General features: G+C 46.2%; 1 protein-coding gene across 5 annotated transcripts in view; it reads left to right on the top strand.

Moving 5' to 3' along the window:
- Positions 1-24152, top strand: part of MIOX (myo-inositol oxygenase) — an 83646-nt gene that overhangs the window by 43107 nt on the left and 16387 nt on the right. For all 5 annotated transcript variants that reach the window (XM_068097483.2, XM_068097481.2, XM_068097473.2 and 2 more), the window contains exon 6: positions 19676-19785. In XM_068097483.2, coding sequence (XP_067953584.1) covers positions 19676-19785 — 110 coding nt within the window. The remainder of the gene's footprint in view (positions 1-19675; positions 19786-24152) is intronic.

Raw genomic sequence — 24152 nt, 5'->3', positions numbered from 1 at the left:
ATAGAAAAGTTTTGTAGACACCTTTAGTTTGAAGGCTGATGTGGCACCCCTAAATAAAATCAGATTGCTTTCATATTTGGTGTCTTTTCATTTTGGAACAAAAGGAACAACATAAAGCCATGTCCCAGTAAATATTTTTTTTAAATTATTTTGAGCACCACCCTAATAAATATATATATATATATATGTATGTATGTATGTATGTATGTGTGTGTATGTATGTATGTATGTATGTATGTATGTATGTATGTATGTATGTATGTATGTATGTATGTATATATATTTTTTTTTTTTTTTTTTTTTTTTTTTTTTTGCGGATTCGGGGGTCGGCTCTCCCCTTCTCAAGGGGGGGTTAATCCCCTTGTCCTTTAAGCTGGCCGTCCCGAGTCCTGGAGCTATGACGTCACTTCCGGTCAGTGCTGAATAGGGTGGTAGGCCAAATTGTTCCTATTACCTAATTACCAGCGCCTTCCGGGAAGCGAGGAAATGAGCCCCGCCCGAGCCGCGGCGGTAATGGACACGCCGAGCGAAGCGAGCAACGACTGAGGCCGTTAACAAGAACTAAACCCGATTCTGAGCAGTTCCTATCGTGCCACAGGTACTCAATTGGGAAAAGACTAAAGCGATCGGATGGAGAGGAAACCAGAGTAAAGGAAGAACAAAGAATGGTTCATTAATTATTTACAAAACCAAAGAGGAAACGAAAGGAAAGAATGTACAGGAAGGGAAGAAGAAGAAGAAGAAGAAGGACACAGGGCAGGCTTACCTATACAGTCTTAACTTACGACCCCAGGATAAACAGACACACTCACACGGGATTGTAGCTGGTAGGGGGGAAGGTCCAGGTAGATGTCCAGGCTCCTCATCCGGTCCCGACTCGTGCCGTGGTGGTGATGGGAAAAGGCCGCAGGCCGGCAGCGTGCCGCGTGTCGTTGACCGTGAGCAGACATTACATATATCGGGGGACTGGGATGCGGCGTACGTAATAAACGTATTTCGTGCCAAACGCTCTCTCTCTCCCGATCAATGTTCGTATCAAAAAGGCAGTTCGTATCAAAGAGCAATCAGCGCCGCTCAATAACTCCTCGCGCGGTCCGTGCAAAAAGGAGTCCCCCAGCGCAGTCCGTATAATCGAGCTGTCTCTGCACAGCTTGTAAAAGGGCTTCGCGCTTGCGCTTATATAACGCACTTTCAGATCAAACCGCGCGCTTGGAAACCACACCTGCCAGCGAGCTCACCTCAGCCCTGGTTGGCTGGTAAGGGCTTACCGGCTCCGTCTTTGATGGCTGGTTGACAGGGCCACGCCTTGTTCTTGGGGCTCCGCCCCCTTCTTCCTCGAGCCGACCGCATGGTTAATGGCGGCGCTTGGGCGGAAGCTCAGCGAGGCAGCGAACGCTGCTAACACAAGGCGCGTAATAGAATTGAGAGAGAAAGACTGTAAAATGGACGAAAGGGCCTACTCCTTATTTGATTGATGCAACGTAGATTCAACTATTGGGAACACGGCCTTATCTGACACATAATAAGGAAATAACTAAAGTTCCTATGGTGGCCTACGTGTTGCATATGGACTAACTAAGGGTGCAACCTTCAACTTTATTAAATGATGGGATATTTACAAGAGTTATGTACAACAAGTGTGGGTCCCAAAACCGCAACAATATATTGTTGCGGATCTCAAACGTCGGCCTCCTCCCCTTATCAAGGGGGGGGGGGGGGTGTTAATCCCCTTGTCTGTTACCGACCGACGTGATCCTGATGTTACCCCGTTCCCTCCGGTCGGTATTAGGTAGGGTTGCTGGTCAATTTGGTCCTGTTACCTAATTACCAATACCGACCATGAAGCAAGGAGATAACCTCCCACCCGAGCTGCGGCGTTAGTGGATACACCGAGCGAAGCGGGCCGCGACTCAAGCCGTTAACAATGACTAGACCCGATTGTAGCAGTTCCTAATCGTGCCACAGGTACTCAATTGAGAAAAGACGAAAGCGAAGGGATTAAGACGAAACCAGAAAGAACAGGTGAATTTATTACAAACAAAAAGAGGAAAGGAAAGAATGTACAAGAAAGGAAGAAGAAGATGCAGGACACAGGGCAGTCTAATAACAGTCTTATTCTAATACCCCCAGACAAACATACACACTCACACGGGGATTGTAGATGGCAGGGTGGAAGGTCCGGCGATGGGGTCCAGGCTCCAGTCGGCTCCAGTCCAGCGGCGAAAACCGGCAGGCAGTTCTGCGTATATTGGAACGCGTCCGGACAGTTATTGCAACGGGGGAAAGCTGGGATGCTGCGTACGTATTAGATGCACCCTTGTGCCAACCGCCCTCTCTCTCAAGTCCTCCTTTAATAAGGTGCGCTCTCCCAACGAGTTCTGTGTAATAAAGCGCTGCCGTATCTCCATCAAGTCCTCTCAAATGTGCGCCGCAGCATGAGTCCTTTTGCAAATGTGTGCTCCGTATCAGTTCTCTGAATGTGCGCTTCCCAGTCAGACTCCGTGATCAGCGCGCGCTCCCGACAAGTCTCGACAAGTCCCGACAAGTCTGTGAAGGGGCTTTGCGTTCACGCTTATATAATGCGAGCAAAGATCGCTCCGCGCGCCCAAAAAGCCACGCCTGTCGGTGATGTTCCGCTGGTGAGGGCTTACCGGCCACGCCTTTGATGACTGGATGACGTGGCCACACCTTCTTCTTGGCGTTCCGCCCCCTTTTTCTGGGCCTTGCATCGTGGCTTATGGCGGCGAGGAGCGAGCGCACAGGCAGCGGCGAAGGCTGCGCTGCTGGCAGAAGCGCGTATCAATTTGGAGAGCCATAAAGCACAGACTGTAGGGGCGGGTAATGGCGTCGCTTGGAGAGGGAGGTTGCACCAATGAACAGAAGGGCCTACTCCTTATTTGATTGACTCAACGCAGATTCAACTATTGGAAACACAGCCTTATCTAAACACATAATAATGAAATAACTGGAATCCTATGGTGGCCTACGTGTTGCTTGTGGCCAAACTAAGGGTGCTACCTTTAACCTTTTAATAATGGGATATTTACAAGAGTTTATATACAAGTGTGGGTTCTAAAACCACAACAATATATATATTATATATAGATATATATATATATATATATATATATATATATATATATATATATATATATATATATATATATATATATACAGTGGTACCTCGGCTTACGAGTGCCCCAACGTACGAGTTTTTCGAGATACGAGCCGTCGCTCGGGCGGTTTGTTGCTTTGGGATACGAGCCGAGATCCGATGTACGAGCTCAAAAAATTTATTTTTTTGAATTTTCCGGTTGTGGCTTCCGGTTCCGGTCACGCAGTTATCTTGCCGTGAAAGCATCTCTGCCGTGTATCGCTGCTGTTTTGTTTGTGAAAGTGGTTTTTTCTGTAAAATTTCGCGTTTTCAACCATGGGTCCGAAGAAAGTGAGTGCCAAGGGTGGGCCTGAGAGGAAGAAGAGGATGATGAGTTTGGATACGAAACACGCAATCGTCGAACAACATGAGCGAGGTATGCGTGTTGTCGACTTGGCGAGGCAGTACGATCGTACTACTTCGACGATATGTACGATTTTGAAGCAGAAGGAGTCGATAAAGGCTATAACGCCAGCCAAGGGCGTTACGACCATTTCAAAGCAACGGACCTCTGTCCATGAAGAGATGGAGAAGTTGTTGTTTGTGTGGTTGACGGAAAAGCAGCTCGCAGGAGATACCATGACCGAGAGCATCATTTGTGAGAAGGCACGAGACATTTACAGGGATTTGGTGCAGCAGACGGCGGGAACATCAACGGACGAGGCATCGGAAGAGTCATTCAAAGCCAGTCGGGGATGGTTTGATAATTTTAAGAAGAGGACCGGCATTCACTCCGTCGTCAGGCATGGTGAGGCAGCAAGCTCGGATGTGAAGGCAGCCGAAGAGTTTATTATAACTTTTGCCGAACTGATAAAAGCGGAAGGATACATCCCCCAGCAAATCTTCAACTGTGACGAGACAGGGCTCTTCTGGAAAAAGATGCCGAGGAGGACGTATATAACGGCAGAGGAGAAGAGCATGCCAGGCCACAAACCCATGAAGGATCGGTTAACCCTTGCACTGTGTGCGAATGCGAGTGGCGACTGCAAGATTAAGCCGCTACTGGTATATCACTCTGAAAACCCCAGAGCGTTTAAGTCTCATAAGATCCTTAAAGAAAAACTGCAGGTTATGTGGAGAGCAAACGCAAAGGCGTGGGTTACCAGGCAGTTATTTGTGGAGTGGGTAAACCTGGTCATTGGTCCTGGCATCAAGAAGTACCTTTTGGAGAATAAGCTACCCCTGCAAGCCCTTCTCGTCCTTGACAATGCTCCCGCACACCCACCAAACCTCGTAGACGACATCCTTGAAGAATTTGCATTCATTAAGGTCCGCTACCTTCCACCCAACACCACCCCTATCCTGCAGCCCATGGACCAGCAGGTGATTTCCAATTTCAAAAAGCTCTTCACCAAGCACCTGTTCCGGCGCTGCTTTGAGGTTACGGAGAGCACAAACCTCACCCTTCGAGAGTTCTGGAAGGATCACTACAATATCGTGGCCTGCCTCAGAATTATCGACATGGCCTGGCAGGGTGTTACAAGGAGGACGTTAAACTCTGCATGGAAGAAGCTGTGGCCTGAGGTTGTGTCCGAAAGTGTTAGTGCTACTGAGGAAGTGTTAGTGGTGGAGGAGATTGTGTCCCTCGGAAGGTCCATGGGCCTGCAAGTGGATGAAGACGACGTTAACGACCTCGTCGAGAAACACAATGAGGAACTGACAACGGAGGAATTAAAGGAGCTACAGCAGCAGCAGAATACGGAGGTTTTGCAGGAACTAAACGCGGAGGAGCCAGAGGCGGAGGAGGTTATCGCGACAAGTGAGATAAAGGAAATGTTGGGAATGTGGGAGAAAATTTCAGAATTTGTTCAAAAGAAACACCCTGAAAAAGTTGCAACAGGTCGTGCGTTGGCGCTGTGTAACGACACTTGCCTCACTCATTTCCGAAAAATTTTGAAAGGGAGGAAGAAACAAACCTCGTTGGACAGGTTTTTAGTGAAACGCCCGGCAAGTGAAAGCGAGGACAGTGTGGCGAAAAAGGCAAAAGGTATCTCCTCCACCTCTGCCAGCATCTTCGTCTGATCTTCAAGGTAAATACATACAGTACACTTAATAAAACCAGTTTATTTCTTTACATTCTCTTGTATTATGTACAGTATATACGAGGTCGTGCTTGTTTATACATTATTTGTTATTTATAAAGTACATTTTTGTTATTTAAAAGCACCTAACAAAAAAAATTGGTGTTTTTTTTTTGAGGCTGGAACGGATTAATAGCATTTCAATGCATTTGAATGGGAAAATTTGCTTTGACTTACGAGCGATTTGGCTTACGAGCTCCGTCACGGAACGGATTAAACTCGTAAGCCGAGGTACCACTGTATATATATATATATATATATATATATATATCTATCTATATATATATCTATATATATATATATATATATATATATATATATATATATATATATATATATATATATATATATACATACATATATATATATACATATATATATATATATATATATATATATATATATATATATATATATATATATATATATATATATATATATATATATATATATATATATATACATATATATATATATATACATATATATATATATATACATATATATATATATATATATATATATATATATATATATATATATATATCCGCAACAATATATATCTTCCCACGCTACATAAGTAAAATCCTTTTTTGGTCGTCGCCTCAAGTAAATCCCTTCTGGTCATCCGCGGTCCCTGGTGTTAACCGAAAGGGTCCGCGCGACAATATATATACGCGACAATATATACAGACTTGGCATTTAATATGGAATATATATTTTTTCTTGACTTGGGTTTACTTTCTGAACTCAGTATATCAATCTCGTGAGTTTCTTTTACCCTTCGGTGATGTCTTTGTTGAAAGAACCATGTCACTGATTGTCTTTCGCAGCAAGAAGTCAATAACAGGATTATATCACAGGTGGCGTGACAAAATGTACGGACAGGTACATTTGACGATTGGCTTCACAATCGGGTATATAAGGGTTGTTGTGTTCTGTATTAGTGGAAAACAACTGCTGCACATCTACAAAAGTCATTGCCGCTTCCTCTGGAGATGGTCCGTCAACTTGACAATGCTGTTTGTCATGGAGTGGTGGCTTTACGAAAATTCTGGCATGAAACAGCGTGCTATTGCTCGGCAGTATGGCATCACTCAAGGTCAGGTGTCAAAGATCCTGAAACGAAATGCTCAGAGGGGTGTCCCTACTCCATTACCGAGGCGAGGACGTCCACGCAGAACCACAAGGAGAGATGATCGCCAGCTGCACCGGTTAGTCTGCAATGGCCGTACCAATTCAGCTAATCGGCTTAGGGCTGAGTGGCAGCAACTGACAAATGTGCCTGTATCCAGAAGGCTAGTCAACCAACGACTGGTTCAAGCAGGCTATCGTGCCAGGCGTCCCCTGAGAAAGCCACGCCTGACCAGACAACACAGCCAGCGCCAATTGCAGTGGGCCAGAGAGCACCGTCAATGGCAGCCAGGACACTGGAATCACATGACCTTCAGTGACAAGTCTAGATTTCTGGTCTATCGTCGAGATGGCCGCGTCCGAGTGTGCAGACAAGTGCATGAAGCCTACAACGAAGATTGTATAGTGCCAAGAGTCCAATCTGGAGGTGGTGGGGTGACCGTTTTGGTTGCTTTTCATGCAGGGGGCAAAACTGACCTGGTTGTTCTGAATGGAAACCTGAACCAGTTCAAGTACAGCGCCATTCTGGAAGAAACATTGCTTCCATTTGCTCATGTAGCCTTTCGAGGAAACTTTGTCTTCCAAGATGACAATGCACGGCCTCATCGTGCTCGCATGATCCAACACTTTCTTGCTGACCGTGGTGTAGAGCATATGGAGTGGCCTGCCATGTCCCCGGATATGAATCCGATAGAGAACTTGTGGGCAGAATTAACGCGTAAAATCGACAATTTGGACCAGCAGCCGACCTCTGTGCATGAATTGCAGCAGGCTATTGTCACTGCATGGCAAGCGATTCCTGCCCAAACCTTGGCAAATCTCATGAACAGCATGCCTCAACGTGTATGTGCTCTCCTGAATGCTCGTGGGGGTTACACGAAGTACTGAACTGTAATTTTACTGTCCGTAATCCCAGTCATAATTTAGCTTTTGTTTTTGTTGAAATTTTTTTTGGCTAATGTGCAAAATAAAGAGATACTTCTGGAAAACGTACAGAAGTTTAACACAGTACTGTCTGTGAATTGAGTTCGATATCAGTTTACATCACTTTCAAGGATCAATTTATTTGCTTCGAAATGTCAAATGTGGTTTTTGTTTCTTTTAAAGGTCACATTAACAAAATCTAGAATAATTTCAACATAATTCCAATGAACTTTTGGTTCTAAGTCATCTTGAAAAGTAAGTTCACCCCCACAAAAAAAATATTCCATATTAAATGCCAAGTCTGTATATACAGTCACGTGAAAAGGTAAGTACACCCCATGTAAGGTTTTGACTTTTTCAACATATTTCAGCATACAGCTATTTGATCTTCATTTCAACAATATTGATAAATAAAGGTGATATAATATAACAAATATCATGAAATATTTAAATAAATCTCTATTTTTGAACATTAAATCTTGTTTGTTCGAGTTCATTAATTTCCCTGCAGCTGCCGTCGGTTCGCTGAAGGTAAGCGCTTTTACCACAGCTTCCACTTCCCTTCTTCTTCCCACGCGACATAAGTAAAATCCTTTTTTGGTCGTCGCCTCAAATAAATCCATTCTGGTCATCCGCGGTCCCTGGTGTTAACCGGAAGGGTCCGCGCGACAATATATATACGCGACAATATATATATACAGTCATGTGAAAAGGTAAGTACACCCCATGTAAAGTTTTGACTTTTTCAACATATTTCAACATACAGCTATTTGATCTTCATTTCAACAATATTGATAAATAAAGGTGATATAATAAAACAAATATCATGAAATATTTAAATTTTGTAGTCCATTTTATAATTTAAATAAACATAAATGCAAATTTCGCATGTGGAAAAAGTAAGTACACCCTTGGCTCTAATAGGTGTTATTGCCCCTTTTGGCAGAAACAACCTCAAGTAGGCGTTTCATATAACTGTCTACCAGTCTCTGACATCGACTGGGAGAAATTTTTGCCCACTCCTCCATGCAGAATTATTTCAGCTGTGCGATGTTTGAGGGATTTCTTGCATGCACAGCTCGTTTCAAATCCCCCCACAACATCTCGATGGGATTTACATCCGGGCTTTGACTTGGCCATTCCAGAACCCTCCATTTTTTTATTTTCAGCCATTCCTTGGTGGATTTACTGGTATGTTTAGGGTCATTGTCATGTTGCAAGGTCCACCTTCGGTTGAGCTTCAACTTCCCGACAGATAGCCTCACATTATCCTCAAGCACCCTCTCATGCAATGAAGAATTCATAGTGGATTATATGATGGTGAGCTGCCCAGGTCCTGATGCAGCAAAGCTGCCGCAAACCATAATATTTCCACCACCATGCTTTACAGTTGGCATCAGGTTGTTGTGGTAAAATGCTGTCTTTGGTTTTCGCCAAACATGTCTTCTGGTACTGTGGCCAAATAGCTCTACCTTTGACTCATCTGTCCACAGCACATTGTTGCAGAAGTACTGGTCTTTGCCTCGGTGTTCATTGGCAAACTTTAGACTTGCCCTGATGTTCTTTCTGGACAGCAAAGGTTTCCTCCTGGTGCACCTCCCATGTAGATCAAATTTGTGCAGCCTTTTTCTAATGGTAGACTCGTGCACTTTGACATCAACAGTGGCAAGAGCTACCTGTAGGTACTGTGATGACATTCTGGGGTACTTCGAGACTTCTTTCAGCATCTTGCGGTCTGCTCTCGGGCTGAACTTGCTGGGGCGGCCTGGCCTGAACAAGTTGGCAGTTGTTTGGAATCTTCTCCACTTGTAGATGATCTTCCGGACAGTCGAAAGATTTATTTCAAATTGTTTGGATATCTTATTAAATCCCTTCCCACACTCGTAGGCATCTATAACCTTCTTTCTGAAGGCCTCAGAGAGCTCTTTTGATCTAGGCATGGTGACGCCGCACACTTCAACAACAAAGAGCAAACCAAACTAAATGTCTGAGATCTAAATAAGGCAGGTTCCTCCAAGATACTCTCTAGCGATGTTATAATCATTTGCACCTGAGCTGGTGCACCTGATTCTAATTTTAGGTATTTTAAGTAGTGATAATTGTAGGGGTGTAGTTACTTTTTCCACGTGCGAAATTTGCATTTATGTTTATTTAAATTATACAATGGACTACAAAATGTCAATGTTTCATGATATTTGTTATATTATATCACCTTTATCTATCAATGTTGTTGAAATGACGATCAAATAGCTGTATGTTGGTGTGTATATATATATATATATATATATATATATGAATGAATGAATGAATATGAATATGAATATGAATATATATATATATATACTGTATATATATATATATATTGTTATGAATTTGGTAGAGCAATATCTAGAGCTAGGTAGATCTGAATAGGTAGGTATTCGGCTGTCGTGACAGGGACTCTACATGTAATAAGTTCTTGATGTTTAGGCGGTTGTCGGGGTAAGATGTATGATTGTGGATCTACCTGGAGGTCCGAGTGTTAAATAGTGAGGGATTAAAGGTAACGCCCCTGTGAGTCTCACCTGGTAGTCAAACCTTTGTCCATTATGGCACTGCAAACCACATAAACATTAGTTAGGTCCTTTAGCGCAACATTAAATAATTCCCTTTCCCTGACATTGACTTCGTAATAAATAGACAGGAAACCAGGCCAAAAACACCGCCACGGTTGGCCGCCGCCGTTCGCACCTCAAAGGCCTACCAACCTCGCTGGCACGTGTTACAAAACGACCGCGGGGGGGTCGCGGACGGGAGATGTCAGGAGTCGCATGCCGCAGAGGGCGTGACCTGGGCGAGTTGGGAGGCTGTGATTGGCTGAGGAGTGCGCCAATGTGACGTGATCGGCCACCAATATATGCGACGGTCGGACGCCATTTCGTGGCAGACGCAGGCAGTCCAGAGAGTACACAGGGAGTTCGTTGGAGCACACAGTCGACGCGGAGACACAGTTGGTGGAAAAAGCTCCCCGAAGACAGTTGGTGGAAAAGCTCCCCGAAGGCAGTTGGTGGAGAGTTCGTTAGAACACCAAGCACGCGGCAGTTCGCAGCAGTTCGTTGCAAGTCGAGCCCTCCGTTGAACCATTGGTGCACGGGCCTTGTGGAGATCGTCCTCGTGTGAAGCTGCTGGCCACGCGTCGGACGCGTGGTGCTTGGAGCGGGGCCTCGTAGAGCTTGGAGCGAAGGACCTGGTGGTGTGCGATCGGGCCAAAAGGAGCGGTGTTGGACGGCCGCCACCAAGACGACGAAAGACAGATAAGCCGCATCCGCGTACATTTGAACGACGTGACGTGTTATTTTTGTATTCATAATCTCCCTCGTATCGTGTTTGCTGTCAGTCGTGTGGGGACGTCCCGATTTAGAGTTATTAGATTTACCGGCGCGGCTTTTTCACTGTATTACTATTCGATAATAAATCCTTATATTATTTTCTATATATATATCTGAACGCAGTTTTCCTGGGTGTTTGATTTTAATAGATAAGGTTGCGGAGCCTTCGCTGTGTCCCGCCATTCCGCGCGTTTGTGTTGAACTTGAATCCGCCATTGAGTTTCGCCTCGGGAGTTAAAGTCTCGCAAATCGGCCATCCGTAACTGTGGTGTTAATCACAGTTGCGTAACAAGTGGTGTCAGGAGTGTAGGATTTGAACCCGTCGGACAAATTTTTTTTTTGTCCGCGGCGAGACATCGACACGGTCGGACAAATTTTTTTGTCCGCGGGGAGAAATCGACACGGTCGGGCGTACATTGCGCCCGACGTTCGAACGCAAAATTTTTATAGTTGAGGCGGAGAAATTTGATAATCAATTGGGCAAACGGAGCGCGATATCGCGTCTTCGTCAAATTTAAATTGTTTCAGGAATTATTAAAATAAATACGCGCGCGGGGAACGACCTTCCGAAAAGCGGATGTCTGAGGTCGACGAGATGGAAGTACGCAGCGAGGCCTCCGTCAGCGTTGGGAGTGAGCCGGAAATAGGGGAATTAGATGTCGAGGTGAGCCTTGGAACCTCCCCCGTCCCGAGCACCAACTTATCCCCCTCCCCCACCGGGGAGTCGGGAGCAGTAGGAACGGCCCCGACAACCGACCAGATGTTGGGTCAATTGCTTCGAAAAATTGAAGGGATGGAAAAGAACGGTGAGCGAGCCAGTCGGGAATTGAATGAACAAATGAAGTCACAGGGGAAGGAATGTAGGGAAGGAATGAAGGGAATGAGTGATCGATTGGAGGAACAAATGGGACAAATGAAAAGTGGGATGGAAAATAAAATGGAGTCGCAGGGGAAGGAATGGAGGGAAGGACTGAAGGACCTGAGTGACCAAATTAATGGATTAAAAAGGGAAATGGCAATTGTGGTAAGTGTACAGGTAAACGTGGAGTGTCCACAGGTGAGCGGGGAAGGAAATTTGGAATGTGAGAGTTGTAATGGGGAATGTTTCCCACATTCTGGCCTGGTTGTTTATCGGGACCGTGAGGATGTCACAACACCCCAACCAGGGGATGAATTTGGAATTGTGCAGCACCAGGGCGGTGGTGCGGAGCAAGAGGGGGTAGAGTTTTTGGGGGTCCGTGCAATGGAGCCGGACCAGGTATTTATTGGGGATATTGATCAAAGCCTGGCGGGGCCAGGAATGATTTGTGATGAGGATGATTTGATCCAGCGGCTGGAGACCTGTGACAGTCCCATGGAGGTAGAGCTTGTTCAGGCCCAAAGGAGCCTGGGTGATGAGGTGAGTTGGTCCGAGGAGGTGGTTGGAATGACCGAGGGGACGCTCACTGTACACTGCTATTTGGAAACAGAGGCTCCAAAATTGGACAACCAGTTGGGGGAGTGTGTTGGCTCCGGGCTGGATTTGGATCTTGGAGGATCGGGAGATAGAGCTTCTGGAGATTTGGTCCCTGTAGGGAATTTGGATCAACTGCAGGGAGGGGCAGAACAACCGGTGGTAGAGGTTGTTCCCTGCAGCTGCGGTTTGGCAGTGGGAATGAAAATTTGTAAACTAAAATTTAAAATAAAATTACAATGGGAACTTGATTTGGAGCAGCCATGGTTTGGATTGGTCCCCGGGCTGCGGGATCTGGATATGGAGAGGTCATGGGTGATGGCCTCGGGCAAAAGTTGCCCCTTTCAAAATTTGGGTATGCCGGCCAGCTGGGGGGCTGTGATGGCGAGATTTGGACGTGGGGTCCAGCCTTGGGTGTCGAGGTACGACCTGGGTCCCACGGGGGGTCTGGTGGAGTGTGGCGTCCCTTGTCCGTCGGGGCGCCGTCCGAGCTGGTGGCTCGGGCCGGCAGGGTCACCGGACCCTGGTGGGGGTTAAGACCTCCAGGGAGGTCCGAGGTGGTTTCTCAAGCCTGGGATGGCAAATATTGAGGACCACTAGGGGGAGGTGTTGTGGGTCGCGCTTTGGTGGTGGCACTGCGGACGGCCAACTTGGGCCTGATGTAGTGATCACCCGGGCATGCGACCTGACACCCTCTCCCTGAGACTCTGGGACAACCAGCATGTGGTGACCTGGCATGGTGGTTGGTCTATGGACGCGGGTCAAACCGAATGGACAGGGATGGAGATAGCCTGCCGGACAACCATTGGGGCATCTGTGGAACGTGATGGTGTGAGTGACCTTCCACAGATGCTCCGTTATGATTTATGGACTCTCGGGTTGGGAAGAGAGCCATGGGGATGTGAATCAGGAGATGTGTAACGAGCCGAGCATATGGGCCATGCTCGGCTGGCATGTGTATGGCAAAGCATCCTTCTTTGGTGAGGTTAGTGAAATGTGACAAATGGTTGGCATGGGTAATCTGTGGGTTAGATGGAAATTTAAGGGTGGATTTTGAAATGCCATGGTGGACACTGTACAGTGACGCCATTATTGATCCAGGTGTGTAGACCAAAGTGTTGGAGGCTGTGATGAAATTAATAGGGTAGCAAGACACAGCTTTCATCTGGTTGCGGGGGCAACTGTGCTGATATTTGGGACGCGGGATGATGGGGATGTAGTTGTGTAGCCTGAGGGTCAACGTGGTGCTGTGCGTGTCCGAGGTGTGTGGACCATGTCTTCTGGGTGGGTCTCCTGGTGGAGCATGGCTGTTGACTGGACCTTGGTGTGGTCAAGTGTGGGTGAGCACTGGGGGGCTGCAGTTCTGTAGTCGGACTGGGGGATGATGGGGAGGTGCAGGGGACGTGGCTGTAGGGATGCCACGCACTGCGACCGTGCCCCCCAGGGCCGAGGTTGTGTGTGCGGTAGTGTGTGTTTTGGCAGCAAGTGCTCACCACATTGGCCAGCTGGGGCTGCTGCAGCTGTGTTCCTCGCAGGGGGGCCGAAGGATGGATGGTGGGTCGCACCCTTATGGACACTCATGGGCCATGTTGGCGTTTTGACTGCTCACCTTGTCCCGGTGACCCTTGCACGGTAGAGGTGCAGAGCTGTCGTGGCCACAGGTAGTTGTGTAGTGATGATCACCGTTGGATGCGGATCCACATACCTGCCAGTGTAGTGGGGACAAAAGAGAAATTTGGAAGTATTTGGTAGGCCCAATGTGAAATTTTGGGAATTGTATGGGCGGATGACACTCTTGGACCTGACCAACCTGCAACTACCTGCACTTGAGGTGAGTGTTTTGAGGAGTACTGTCCCAGGCTTCAGGATTTGCTTTGGAAATTGGGGACATGTAAATTGGAGTTGGGAGGCGGGTGAGAGTGATGACATGGCCGGTGAGGGGATGGAATGGGAGCCACACAGTGTCTTGTGGGTGGCGTATGTTTTTGTATTGTGGTTAGGTGTTTTGATGTGGTCGTGAGAGTGGAACCTGGAGAGTGAGTGATGATTATTGGAGATAATGAGGGGCGATACTTGTGCTTTTGGAAATGTGCTTTTGGAAATGTGTGATGGTTTAAATGTGAACTGGGGGATTTCACATGTGGCAGGCCATGGCAAGCCTTGTAACACCTTTTACACCAAGAATTGTACTGAATTGTGCTGAGTTGTGTGGAGAATTGAATGGCAGCGGGGGAGGAAGTGTGTTTTGGGGTCTTGTGGGTGGGGAAGGTGTGTGTGTCCGCAGGTACAGAGCAAGCTCTGAGGAGCGATGCCTGCGGGCCCCCCTCTGCGGCAATTACCCCTGGCAGCCGGTGGTAACTGGAAATTGGAGCTCGTCGGTGGAGGGTCTGGTTGGGCGCCACGGGGTGAGGAAGTCCCCCGGTGACCCGTGTTGCTGCGCGAAAGCAGGAGGCAAAGGAGCCTGGTGTGTGTGGAGACCCTCACCGGCGAGGTAACGGCGGAAAGGGGCTGTTGGGCTGTCACGGGGCCAAGAGGTAAAGGGGGGGGGGGCAATGAACTTGTAAGTCGGTTGACTTGTTTTTGGGACTGCGGGCACCACAGCCTGATGCGCCCCCACCATCTTTTTGTGCGGTACCTCCCCGCTGCCTAGTTGAGGAATGCACACACACGTGAATGACATCAATGCCATGGTCCTGCAGGGGGTGTATTGAAATAAGTGCTTTGTTGATTTTTGAAATGCCTTGATGACCTATGGAATGAGAATGAGTGGTTAAGGGTTCTGTGTTGCATGAATGTGGGCGAAATCCACCGAGCCGTGTCACTCACCTGTAACATCTGGACAGGGCCGTGGAAAATTTAGGGGGATGCATTGGGGATGGCCCCGCAGGTAAGGTTGTGTCCTGTGGCATCCACCGGGGGACGCGGTCTGTAGACCGGGGTATGTACAAAGGTTAGAGTTTTGAGTTTGGAAAGATGGTTAAGTTTTGTGGTTAAGTTAGTGTTGTGTGTTGTTGTTTCCTCCCTCCACAGGAACAACGAAGAAGATGTACATACTTGCATGATGGTTAAGGGGTTCAGCATGTTAAGGAAGTGTAGGTAGGTAGTCCGACTCACTTCCCACAGCCCTTCCTGATTTATTTCATAGGTTAATTAAGTGTGTGACAGTAAGTGTTAAGGCTGGAATGGTAGCGCCTGCGGTGAACCTTGCAGGAGCTACGGTTCCAGGGGGGGGGCTGTGTTATGAATTTGGTAGAGCAATATCTAGAGCTAGGTAGATCTGAATAGGTAGGTATTCGGCTGTCGTGACAGGGACTCTACATGTAATAAGTTCTTGATGTTTAGGCGGTTGTCGGGGTAAGATGTATGATTGTGGATCTACCTGGAGGTCCGAGTGTTAAATAGTGAGGGATTAAAGGTAACGCCCCTGTGAGTCTCACCTGGTAGTCAAACCTTTGTCCATTATGGCACTGCAAACCACATAAACATTAGTTAGGTCCTTTAGCGCAACATTAAATAATTCCCTTTCCCTGACATTGACTTCGTAATAAATAGACAGGAAACCAGGCCAAAAACACCGCCACGGTTGGCCGCCGCCGTTCGCACCTCAAAGGCCTACCAACCTCGCTGGCACGTGTTACAAAACGACCGCGGGGGGGTCGCGGACGGGAGATGTCAGGAGTCGCATGCCGCAGAGGGCGTGACCTGGGCGAGTTGGGAGGCTGTGATTGGCTGAGGAGTGCGCCAATGTGACGTGATCGGCCACCAATATATGCGACGGTCGGACGCCATTTCGTGGCAGACGCAGGCAGTCCAGAGAGTACACAGGGAGTTCGTTGGAGCACACAGTCGACGCGGAGACACAGTTGGTGGAAAAAGCTCCCCGAAGACAGTTGGTGGAAAAGCTCCCCGAAGGCAGTTGGTGGAGAGTTCGTTAGAACACCAAGCACGCGGCAGTTCGCAGCAGTTCGTTGCAAGTCGAGCCCTCCGTTGAACCATTGGTGCACGGGCCTTGTGGAGATCGTCCTCGTGTGAAGCTGCTGGCCATGCGTCGGACGCGTGGTGCTTGGAGCGGGGCCTCGTAGAGCTTGGAGCGAAGGACCTGGTGGTGTGCGATCGGGCCAAAAGGAGCGGTGTTGGACGGCCGCCACCAAGACGACGAAAGACAGATAAGCCGCATCCGCGTACATTTGAACGACGTGACGTGTTATTTTTGTATTCATAATCTCCCTCGTATCGTGTTTGCTGTCAGTCGTGTGGGGACGTCCCGATTTAGAGTTATTAGATTTACCGGCGCGGCTTTTTCACTGTATTACTATTCGATAATAAATCCTTATATTATTTTCTATATATATATCTGAACGCAGTTTTCCTGGGTGTTTGATTTTAATAGATAAGGTTGCGGAGCCTTCGCTGTGTCCCGCCATTCCGCGCGTTTGTGTTGAACTTGAATCCGCCATTGAGTTTCGCCTCGGGAGTTAAAGTCTCGCAAATCGGCCATCCGTAACTGTGGTGTTAATCACAGTTGCGTAACAATATATATATATATATATAGATAGATAGATAGATAGATAGATAGATATATATATATAGATATATATATATATATATATATATATAGATATATATATATATATATATATATATATATATATGGATAGATAGATATATATAGATATATATATATATACAGACTTGGCATTTAATATGGAATATATATTTTTTCTTGACTTGGGTTTACTTTCTTAACTCAGTATATCAATCTGGTGAGTTTCTTTTACACTTTGGTGATTTATTTGTTAAAAGAACCATGTCACTCATTGTCTGTCGCAGCAAGAAGTCAACAACAGGATTATATCACAGGTGGCGTGGCAAAACGTACGGACAGGTGCATTTGACGATTGGCTTCACAGTCGGGTATACAAGGGTTGTTGTGTTCTGTATTAGTGGAAAACAACTGCTGCACGTCTCCAAAAGTTATTGCCGCTTCCTCTGGAGATGGTCCGTCAACTCGACAATGCTGTTTGTCATGGAGTGGTGGCTTTACGAAATTATGGCATGAAAGAGCGTGCTATTGCTCGGCAGTATGGCATCACTCAAGGTCAGGTGTCAAAGATCCTGAAACGAAATGCTCAGAGGGGTGTCCCTACTCCAATACCGAGGCCAGGACGTCCCCGCAGAACCACAAGGAGGGATGATCGCCAGCTGCACTGGTTAGTCCGCAATGGCCGTACCAAGTCAGCTAATCGGCTTCGGGCTGAGTGGCAGCAACTGACAAATGTGCCTGTATCCAGAAGGCTAGTCAACCAATGACTGGTTCAAGCAGGCTATCGTGCCAGGCGTCCCCTGAGAAAGCCACGCCTGACCAGACAACACCGCCAGCGCCGATTGCAGTGGGCCAGAGAGCACCGTCAATGGCAGCCAGGACACTGGAATCATGTGATCTTCAGTGACGAGTCTAGATTTCTGGTCTATCGTCAAGATGGCCACGTCCGAGTGCGCAGACAAGTGCATGAAGCCTACAACAAAGATTGTATAGTGCCAGGAGTCCAAGCTGGAGGTGGTGGGGTGACCGTTTGGGCTGCTTTTCATGCAGGGGGCAAAATTGACCTGGTTGTTCTGAATGGAAACCTGAACCAGTTCAAGTACAGGGCCATTCTGGAAGAAACATTGCTTCCATTTGGTCGTGCAGCCTTTCGAGGAAACTTTGTCTTCCAAGATGACAATGCACGGCCTCATCGTGCTCGCATGATCCAACACTTTCTTGCTGACCGTGGTGTAGAGCATATGGAGTGGCCTGGCATGTCCCCGGATATGAATCCGATAGAGAACTTGTGGGCAGAATTAACGCGTCAAATCGACCACTTGGACCAGCAACCGACCTCTGTGCGTGAATTGCAGCAGACTATTGTCACTGCATGGCAAGCGATTCCTGTCCAAACCTTGGCAAATCTCGTGAACAGCATGCCTCAACGTGTACGTGCTCTCATGAATGCTCGTGGGGGTTACACGAAGTACTGAACTGTAATTGTAGTGTCCGTAATCCCAGTTGTAATTTAACTTTTGTTTTTGTTAAAAAAAAATTTGGCTAATGTGCAAAATAAAGAGATACTTCTGGAAAACGCACAGAAGTTTAACACAGTACTGTCCATGAATTGAGTTCGATATCAGTTTACATCACTTTCAAGGATCAATTTATTTGTTTCGAAATGTCAAATGTGGTTTTTGTTTCTTTTAAAGGTCACATTAACAAAATCTAGAATAATTTCAACATAATTCCAATGAACTTTTGGTTCTAAGACATCTTGAAAAGTAAGTTTACCCCCACAAAAAAAATATTCCATATTAAATGCCAAGTCTGTATATATAGATATATATATATATATATATATATAGATATATATATATATATAGATATATATATATATATATATATATATATATATATATATATATATATATATATATATATACGGGAGCATACGCTGGATCAGCATGTCACTGTGTCCTTGGACGACTCTTCAGCACTATCCCGACACTCTGTGTCTGCTAAGGAATGAGGTGTTTTTACTGCAGCCAGATTGCAAATCCTGCCACCATCCTCCTTGAGAGAGGACCCAGTACCCTGGTACTCATTTCGCCGACCTCGCAAGGATGACAGGCTGAGTCAACCCTACCTGGTATTAATTCAACAGCTGAACGGGATTCGAACTCAGGACCTGAGGATCCCAAGCCCGCCACCCTAACCATTAGGCCAACACCAGGTATACAGAAGAAGATGATGCAGTGGAACACCAGGGAAGAAAAGATGGCAACCAAACAGAGGGAGATAAATTAATGGCTTAAAGTTCAGTTCCAGCCTCCAACTCTCCGTGTGTGTCCGGCTCCAGTCCCCGTGCCTTTGGCCTGCCCTCCAGACTTCATGACCGCCTTTTCCTGCTGTGACACGTCATTGGTTTCCCGATTATTGTGGGAGTGCCACACGCTGGCCCATCTCGCCCACTGGGCGACCCCGCCAAAAAAACAGTCTTCCGGTCTTATTTTGGGCTCCACAGCCTATTTCGCTGCCATGACTTGCACACATTGCCTAGTCAGATCATGACGGTCCTACTGAGCCACTTCAATATGCCTTGAAACTTCCAATTCCTCACCTTGCCTCGTCTTACATAAGGTCAGACATTTTACAACCTTAATCTCTATAAATTACATACACTGCCTCCTCAGCATCATGTGTAACAAAAGGCTTACTCTGACAGGTCCCTGTTACATAGCAATCTAACCTACGCGAAACAGAGGGATCAGGGTGCACTTACCACAATGTTTGGCAATGTTTAGCTATTTTAGCAATGGATCCTCCCTTCCCACCCCCTTCCACATAAGAATATCCCAATAATGTCTAACTTTAAAAGATTCACAGGAGTCATCAGCATAAGATAAGAGATTTCGAGCAGATAATTGGAATATATTCTGCACATGGTTGGATGTTCTTTGGCCAACTTCAATTGCAATAAGGAAGTTCTCCTGATTTGTATTTTGATCCACGTTTTTTATCTTTTTCCTGCAGTGGAGTGTCGTGGGAGACACGTTTCCTGTGGGGTGTTTTCCACAGAAGTCTGTCATCTATCATTCCACATCTTTTGAGGAGAACCCAGATATTAAGGACCCTCGCTACAAGTGAGATCTTTAGTCAACAGTCTTTGTATGATTGATAAAATGGCATCTGTGGACTAAGTTGTAGAAATTATGTGTGTGTAAATTTCTACTCACATGTGGTCATACAGGGGTTAGATGGTTGCTGGCAATCCTCCGTCTACATTACGCTCAAAGAACGTGGCGAAACAGGTGTAAAGGTGGATGTTCCAGTAAAGGTGGCCAAAACAATATATAGCACAATATCTCAAAAAGTTATCGATGGATTTGGACGAAACTTGGTGGATGAGTTGTGTGGGTAACAAGGAGCCAATTAGCTTTAAGTTCAGGTTTGGATTCAGATCCGGCCTATCAGAGGGATACAAAATCTAAACTGTTCAGCCTGGTGGAGGTATGCGCTCCACCGAGTGTCGGTCTAGTTCTCACTTGGTCAGTTTCCGTCTGACTGGAAGTTAGCCAACATCACTGCAATACACAAACATGGTGCAAAATGGAGCCTCTTAACTACAGGCCTATTGGCTTGCTTCCAATTATAAGCAAAGTCATGGAATCTATCATTGCAGTTGACGTCAAATACTTTTCTCCAACAGCTTGATCTCAGATCACCAATTCGCTTTCAGACCCAATTCTAACTTGAACATGCTGCTTCTACTCTCCCAACAATGGATGGAAGCGCTCAATCTCAGACATGAGATTAGGGCCATCCTCCCTTCGCATGCCTCCTCCCCCAAAGCCCTCTCCCTCCCACAGATCTCACGATGTCCCTGTTCTCTACTGTTATACTTGTGTGCTTCCCTCTCTCTCCCCATCTTGTCTCCCGCTCCCTTTATTATATGTTTAATCTGTCCGTTTGTTTGTTTTTTGTCATTAATGTTAGCTCTTACACGAGCCTCGATATTGTATACAAAAAAAAAAGTATCCATTGCCAAAAGGTGCAATATAAATACCATGATTATTATAACTCGAGCATGTGATACAGTCTGGCACCCCACCTTGATCTTCAAACTCCAAGGCTGCCTCCTCTCATGGGTCACAAACTTCCTCCATTTCCGCAGTTAGCTTGGAGCTCTTAACGGGATCCTCTCATCTCTTCTCTCTGTCAAGGCTGCAGTACCCCCAAGGCAGTGTCTTGGGCTCGATCTCGTTCCTCATCTTCACCAATGATCTTTCTGATTTCCTGGAAAATCCTGCCTATCTCTTTGCTGACGACTCCACCCACTACCGTATCATCTCTCATGCTACAGACAGGCAGGGAGCAGCCTCTTCCCTCTCTGCAGACTTTAATAGAATCAGGAGTTGGTCCAATACTTAGAATATGTCTTTCAACTCCGACAAATCCCACACACTCACCCTATATCTCTGAAAGGACCATCTGGAAACCAAACCCTCCCGTCTTCTTCCAAAACAAACCACTTGAAGAGGTGAAGTCACTCAAACATTTGGGCATCACCATCAGATATGATCTTTATTGGGCAGAGAATATTTCCAAGATGGTCTACAAAGCCAGACAGGTTACACTGGGCAAATGATTCTTCATGATGCAAAGTCTTTTCTTGTCTAGGCTGAACTTTTGAGAATATACAAGGCCTTCATGTGCAGCTTGATGGAGTACTGCTCTCCCCTTTGGGCTGACACCCCTGCCAACACGTGATCGGAAGCAGAGTGGGAATGTCCCATTTATATTTGCACATGATTGAAGGATCAGATTTGCGAGATCACACAAAAAATTATTTCTACGTAAATACATGGACCTCATTAACAGGCTATTAATCACTTCATTTCAAACAAAAAAAGTTTTTTCAACTCAAATGATATTCTGTTTTGAAACTCAAGCTTGAATAGCCAGCCCAGTTTGTGTGTTGCCAGCTTTTATGGAGAAAGATGAAAATATTTACCTTTTCCACTTGGAAAGAATATCAACTGCTTGTAACCAACAAAAGTTGTTTTAACTTTGTTGAATTACACTCCAAACCTGTGATCAAGCGAAACACACACACACCTAACAGTGATTTTCGATGGACATGTTGTTGTAAAAAGTCAAATCCACAACATTGTCCTAATGGTAGGTTTAATGCAAATTCGTTCTCTGGCAACACCTGTAAAAATACGATCATGCCATATATCAGGATTATATAATAAAGGAGAAGTCCAGCAATTAACATTCAGTGCAAGCAAGCCTGGATCATCTAAATATACGCACCATTCGAGTCTACGCTGTCACACAGATTACATGTCTCAGGAATGATCCGGAGCGATGGTCGTCCGAGTTCTTATAGACGCCTCTCAGTGGTGGGAGAGAGCGTAACACTTGGGTTCAACTTAGTTACAATTTTATTACACATGTTAAGAGTCTAACAGGGAAAATCAGTTATGTGACTTGTCACATCGACAAATATAAATTGTTACGTATCTGGATTAAGAGGTAAAATGGGGGAAAGATTAGAATAGTTGTTTCATAGTATATGTTAGCATGTGGTGTAACTCTTGTAAATGATAAAACACGTCGAGCACCACCCGTCTCACCTTCCCCCAAAATGTTTGTGTCTAAGCCACACTTTACCCCTCCCTACATTTTGGAATCTTCCTCATCATCTCTTCCACATAGTCTATATGTGCTTTTACAATACTGTCGTGTACCTACCCTCTGGTGAACATCGCGGGGTGACACAGATGACCAAACGAGCTTCAACTCCGAGGCGTTCAATTCAATGGCGGACCGGCGTTAGACGCGCGGGGAGCAAGTGGGGGAGAAGCCGTAAGCGCTTACCTTCACGAGTTCACCCGACGTCCTCGACCTTGCAATAAATCAACTCAAACTGACGCGGAATTAAACTGTACAAAAATACCGGTTTTATTAAAGAAAATGCCGGTAACAAAATAAAACACGACCAAATAAAAACTATTATTCCTAAACGGAGCGCCCCACACAGACTCGATTACAACACAAGTGATAAAATAACTGGAAAATAAATGTGTGATTTGTGGCACTTAGCTCAAATCGGCTCTTGAATCTTGTCAGGAATCGTCAAATCCTCCCCCCCCCCCCCACCCCCACCAACATCCCCCGCGTCCTTGGTGGGAAAACCCGCAGGCTGCACTGCCGTGGGCACAAACTAGGCCTCGCGAACCCTCGTTCGCCCAGCCGCGTTCGTCTTCGTCATCCTTGCGTGGGAAACTCGGTCCGCAGTTCCTCCTCCTCACGATCACGATGAAGATGTCGGAACAAAACCGTTCGTAATGAATCTTCCTTGCGCAAGAGCAATAAGCGACCGTTCGCTATGGGATCCAGAACGAGAAGAAGCAAAGGTCGGTCGAGCGTTCCTTTATAGTCAAGGCTCTGACATCAGCTCACGACGTGTCCGTGTCCGCTCCTATCAGCGAGTCCCATCTTACCATTCCTTGTGCCAATCAAATCCCGGACCAATCACTGCTCATCGGGGCATGGCTCCACGGCCCAGCCTGATTAAGGTGGTGATGTAGCGGCTGCGGTACCAGCAGTAGTGTTCAATGCCTGGTTTCCGGTTGGTTTTTAATTAGTGTCATTAATTATGGTGTCGATTGCTTGGCTTGGCTATGGTGTGTAGTGCGGTGTCATAAGGAACACAGGAAAAATAACAGAGGCCATCACATACAGGGGATTAATTACCCATAATCTCTCACTAATTAACAACTCTTACACGTTGTGTAAGCTCTTACACAACACTTACACGACATCCGGTCCAAACAAATTTCCTACTTATTACATGGGGTTTCTTCTTCTTCATGACAGTTGGAGCACACTAATCTATACACTCTACCTGGCTCGAAGGTAATCATTGTCTATCCCCTTCAAACGTAACAGTACTAGTACACCAGCTCACTACGGGAGTGGCAGGGGGAGTCATGTTATTATCCTTAATATTAGTGCCAATTATTATTACTATTACTTATTTTGTTACATTAAGTCATTGAAAAGATCAGCACATGCATGACATTAGAACATGTTAGATCAGGTCATTGAAAGGATCAGACCGTGCATGACATAACATGGTAGAGACCACGTCATTGAAAGGATCAAATTGTGCATCACATTATAACATGTTAGATCAGGTCATTGATCATGGCTTGCGGACTTCCTCTCTGGTCGTAGACAACGTGTGGCCCTGAATGGATTTCTCATCTTCCCTTCCTGTTCAGGCTGGAGTTCCCCAAGGCAGTGTTCTGGGCCCTGTGCTTTTTCTGGTCTTTATCAATGATCTCTCCGACTCTCTGGAAAATCCTCTCTATCTCTTTGCTGATGACTCCACTCTCTGCCGCTCCAATCCTCTTCCCTCAGATCGGCAGTCTGCAGCCTCCCCACTCTCTGAAGACCTGGACAAAATCACAGACTGGTCAAACAAGTGGAACATGTC

This window comes from Myxine glutinosa, chromosome 1, assembly GCF_964187855.1.
Source record: "Myxine glutinosa chromosome 1, kmMyxGlut1.1, whole genome shotgun sequence".
Classification (NCBI taxonomy): domain Eukaryota; kingdom Metazoa; phylum Chordata; class Myxini; order Myxiniformes; family Myxinidae; genus Myxine; species Myxine glutinosa.
The sequence above is the reverse complement of the archived record's forward strand: the minus strand, read 5'-3'. Positions and strand labels throughout refer to the sequence as shown.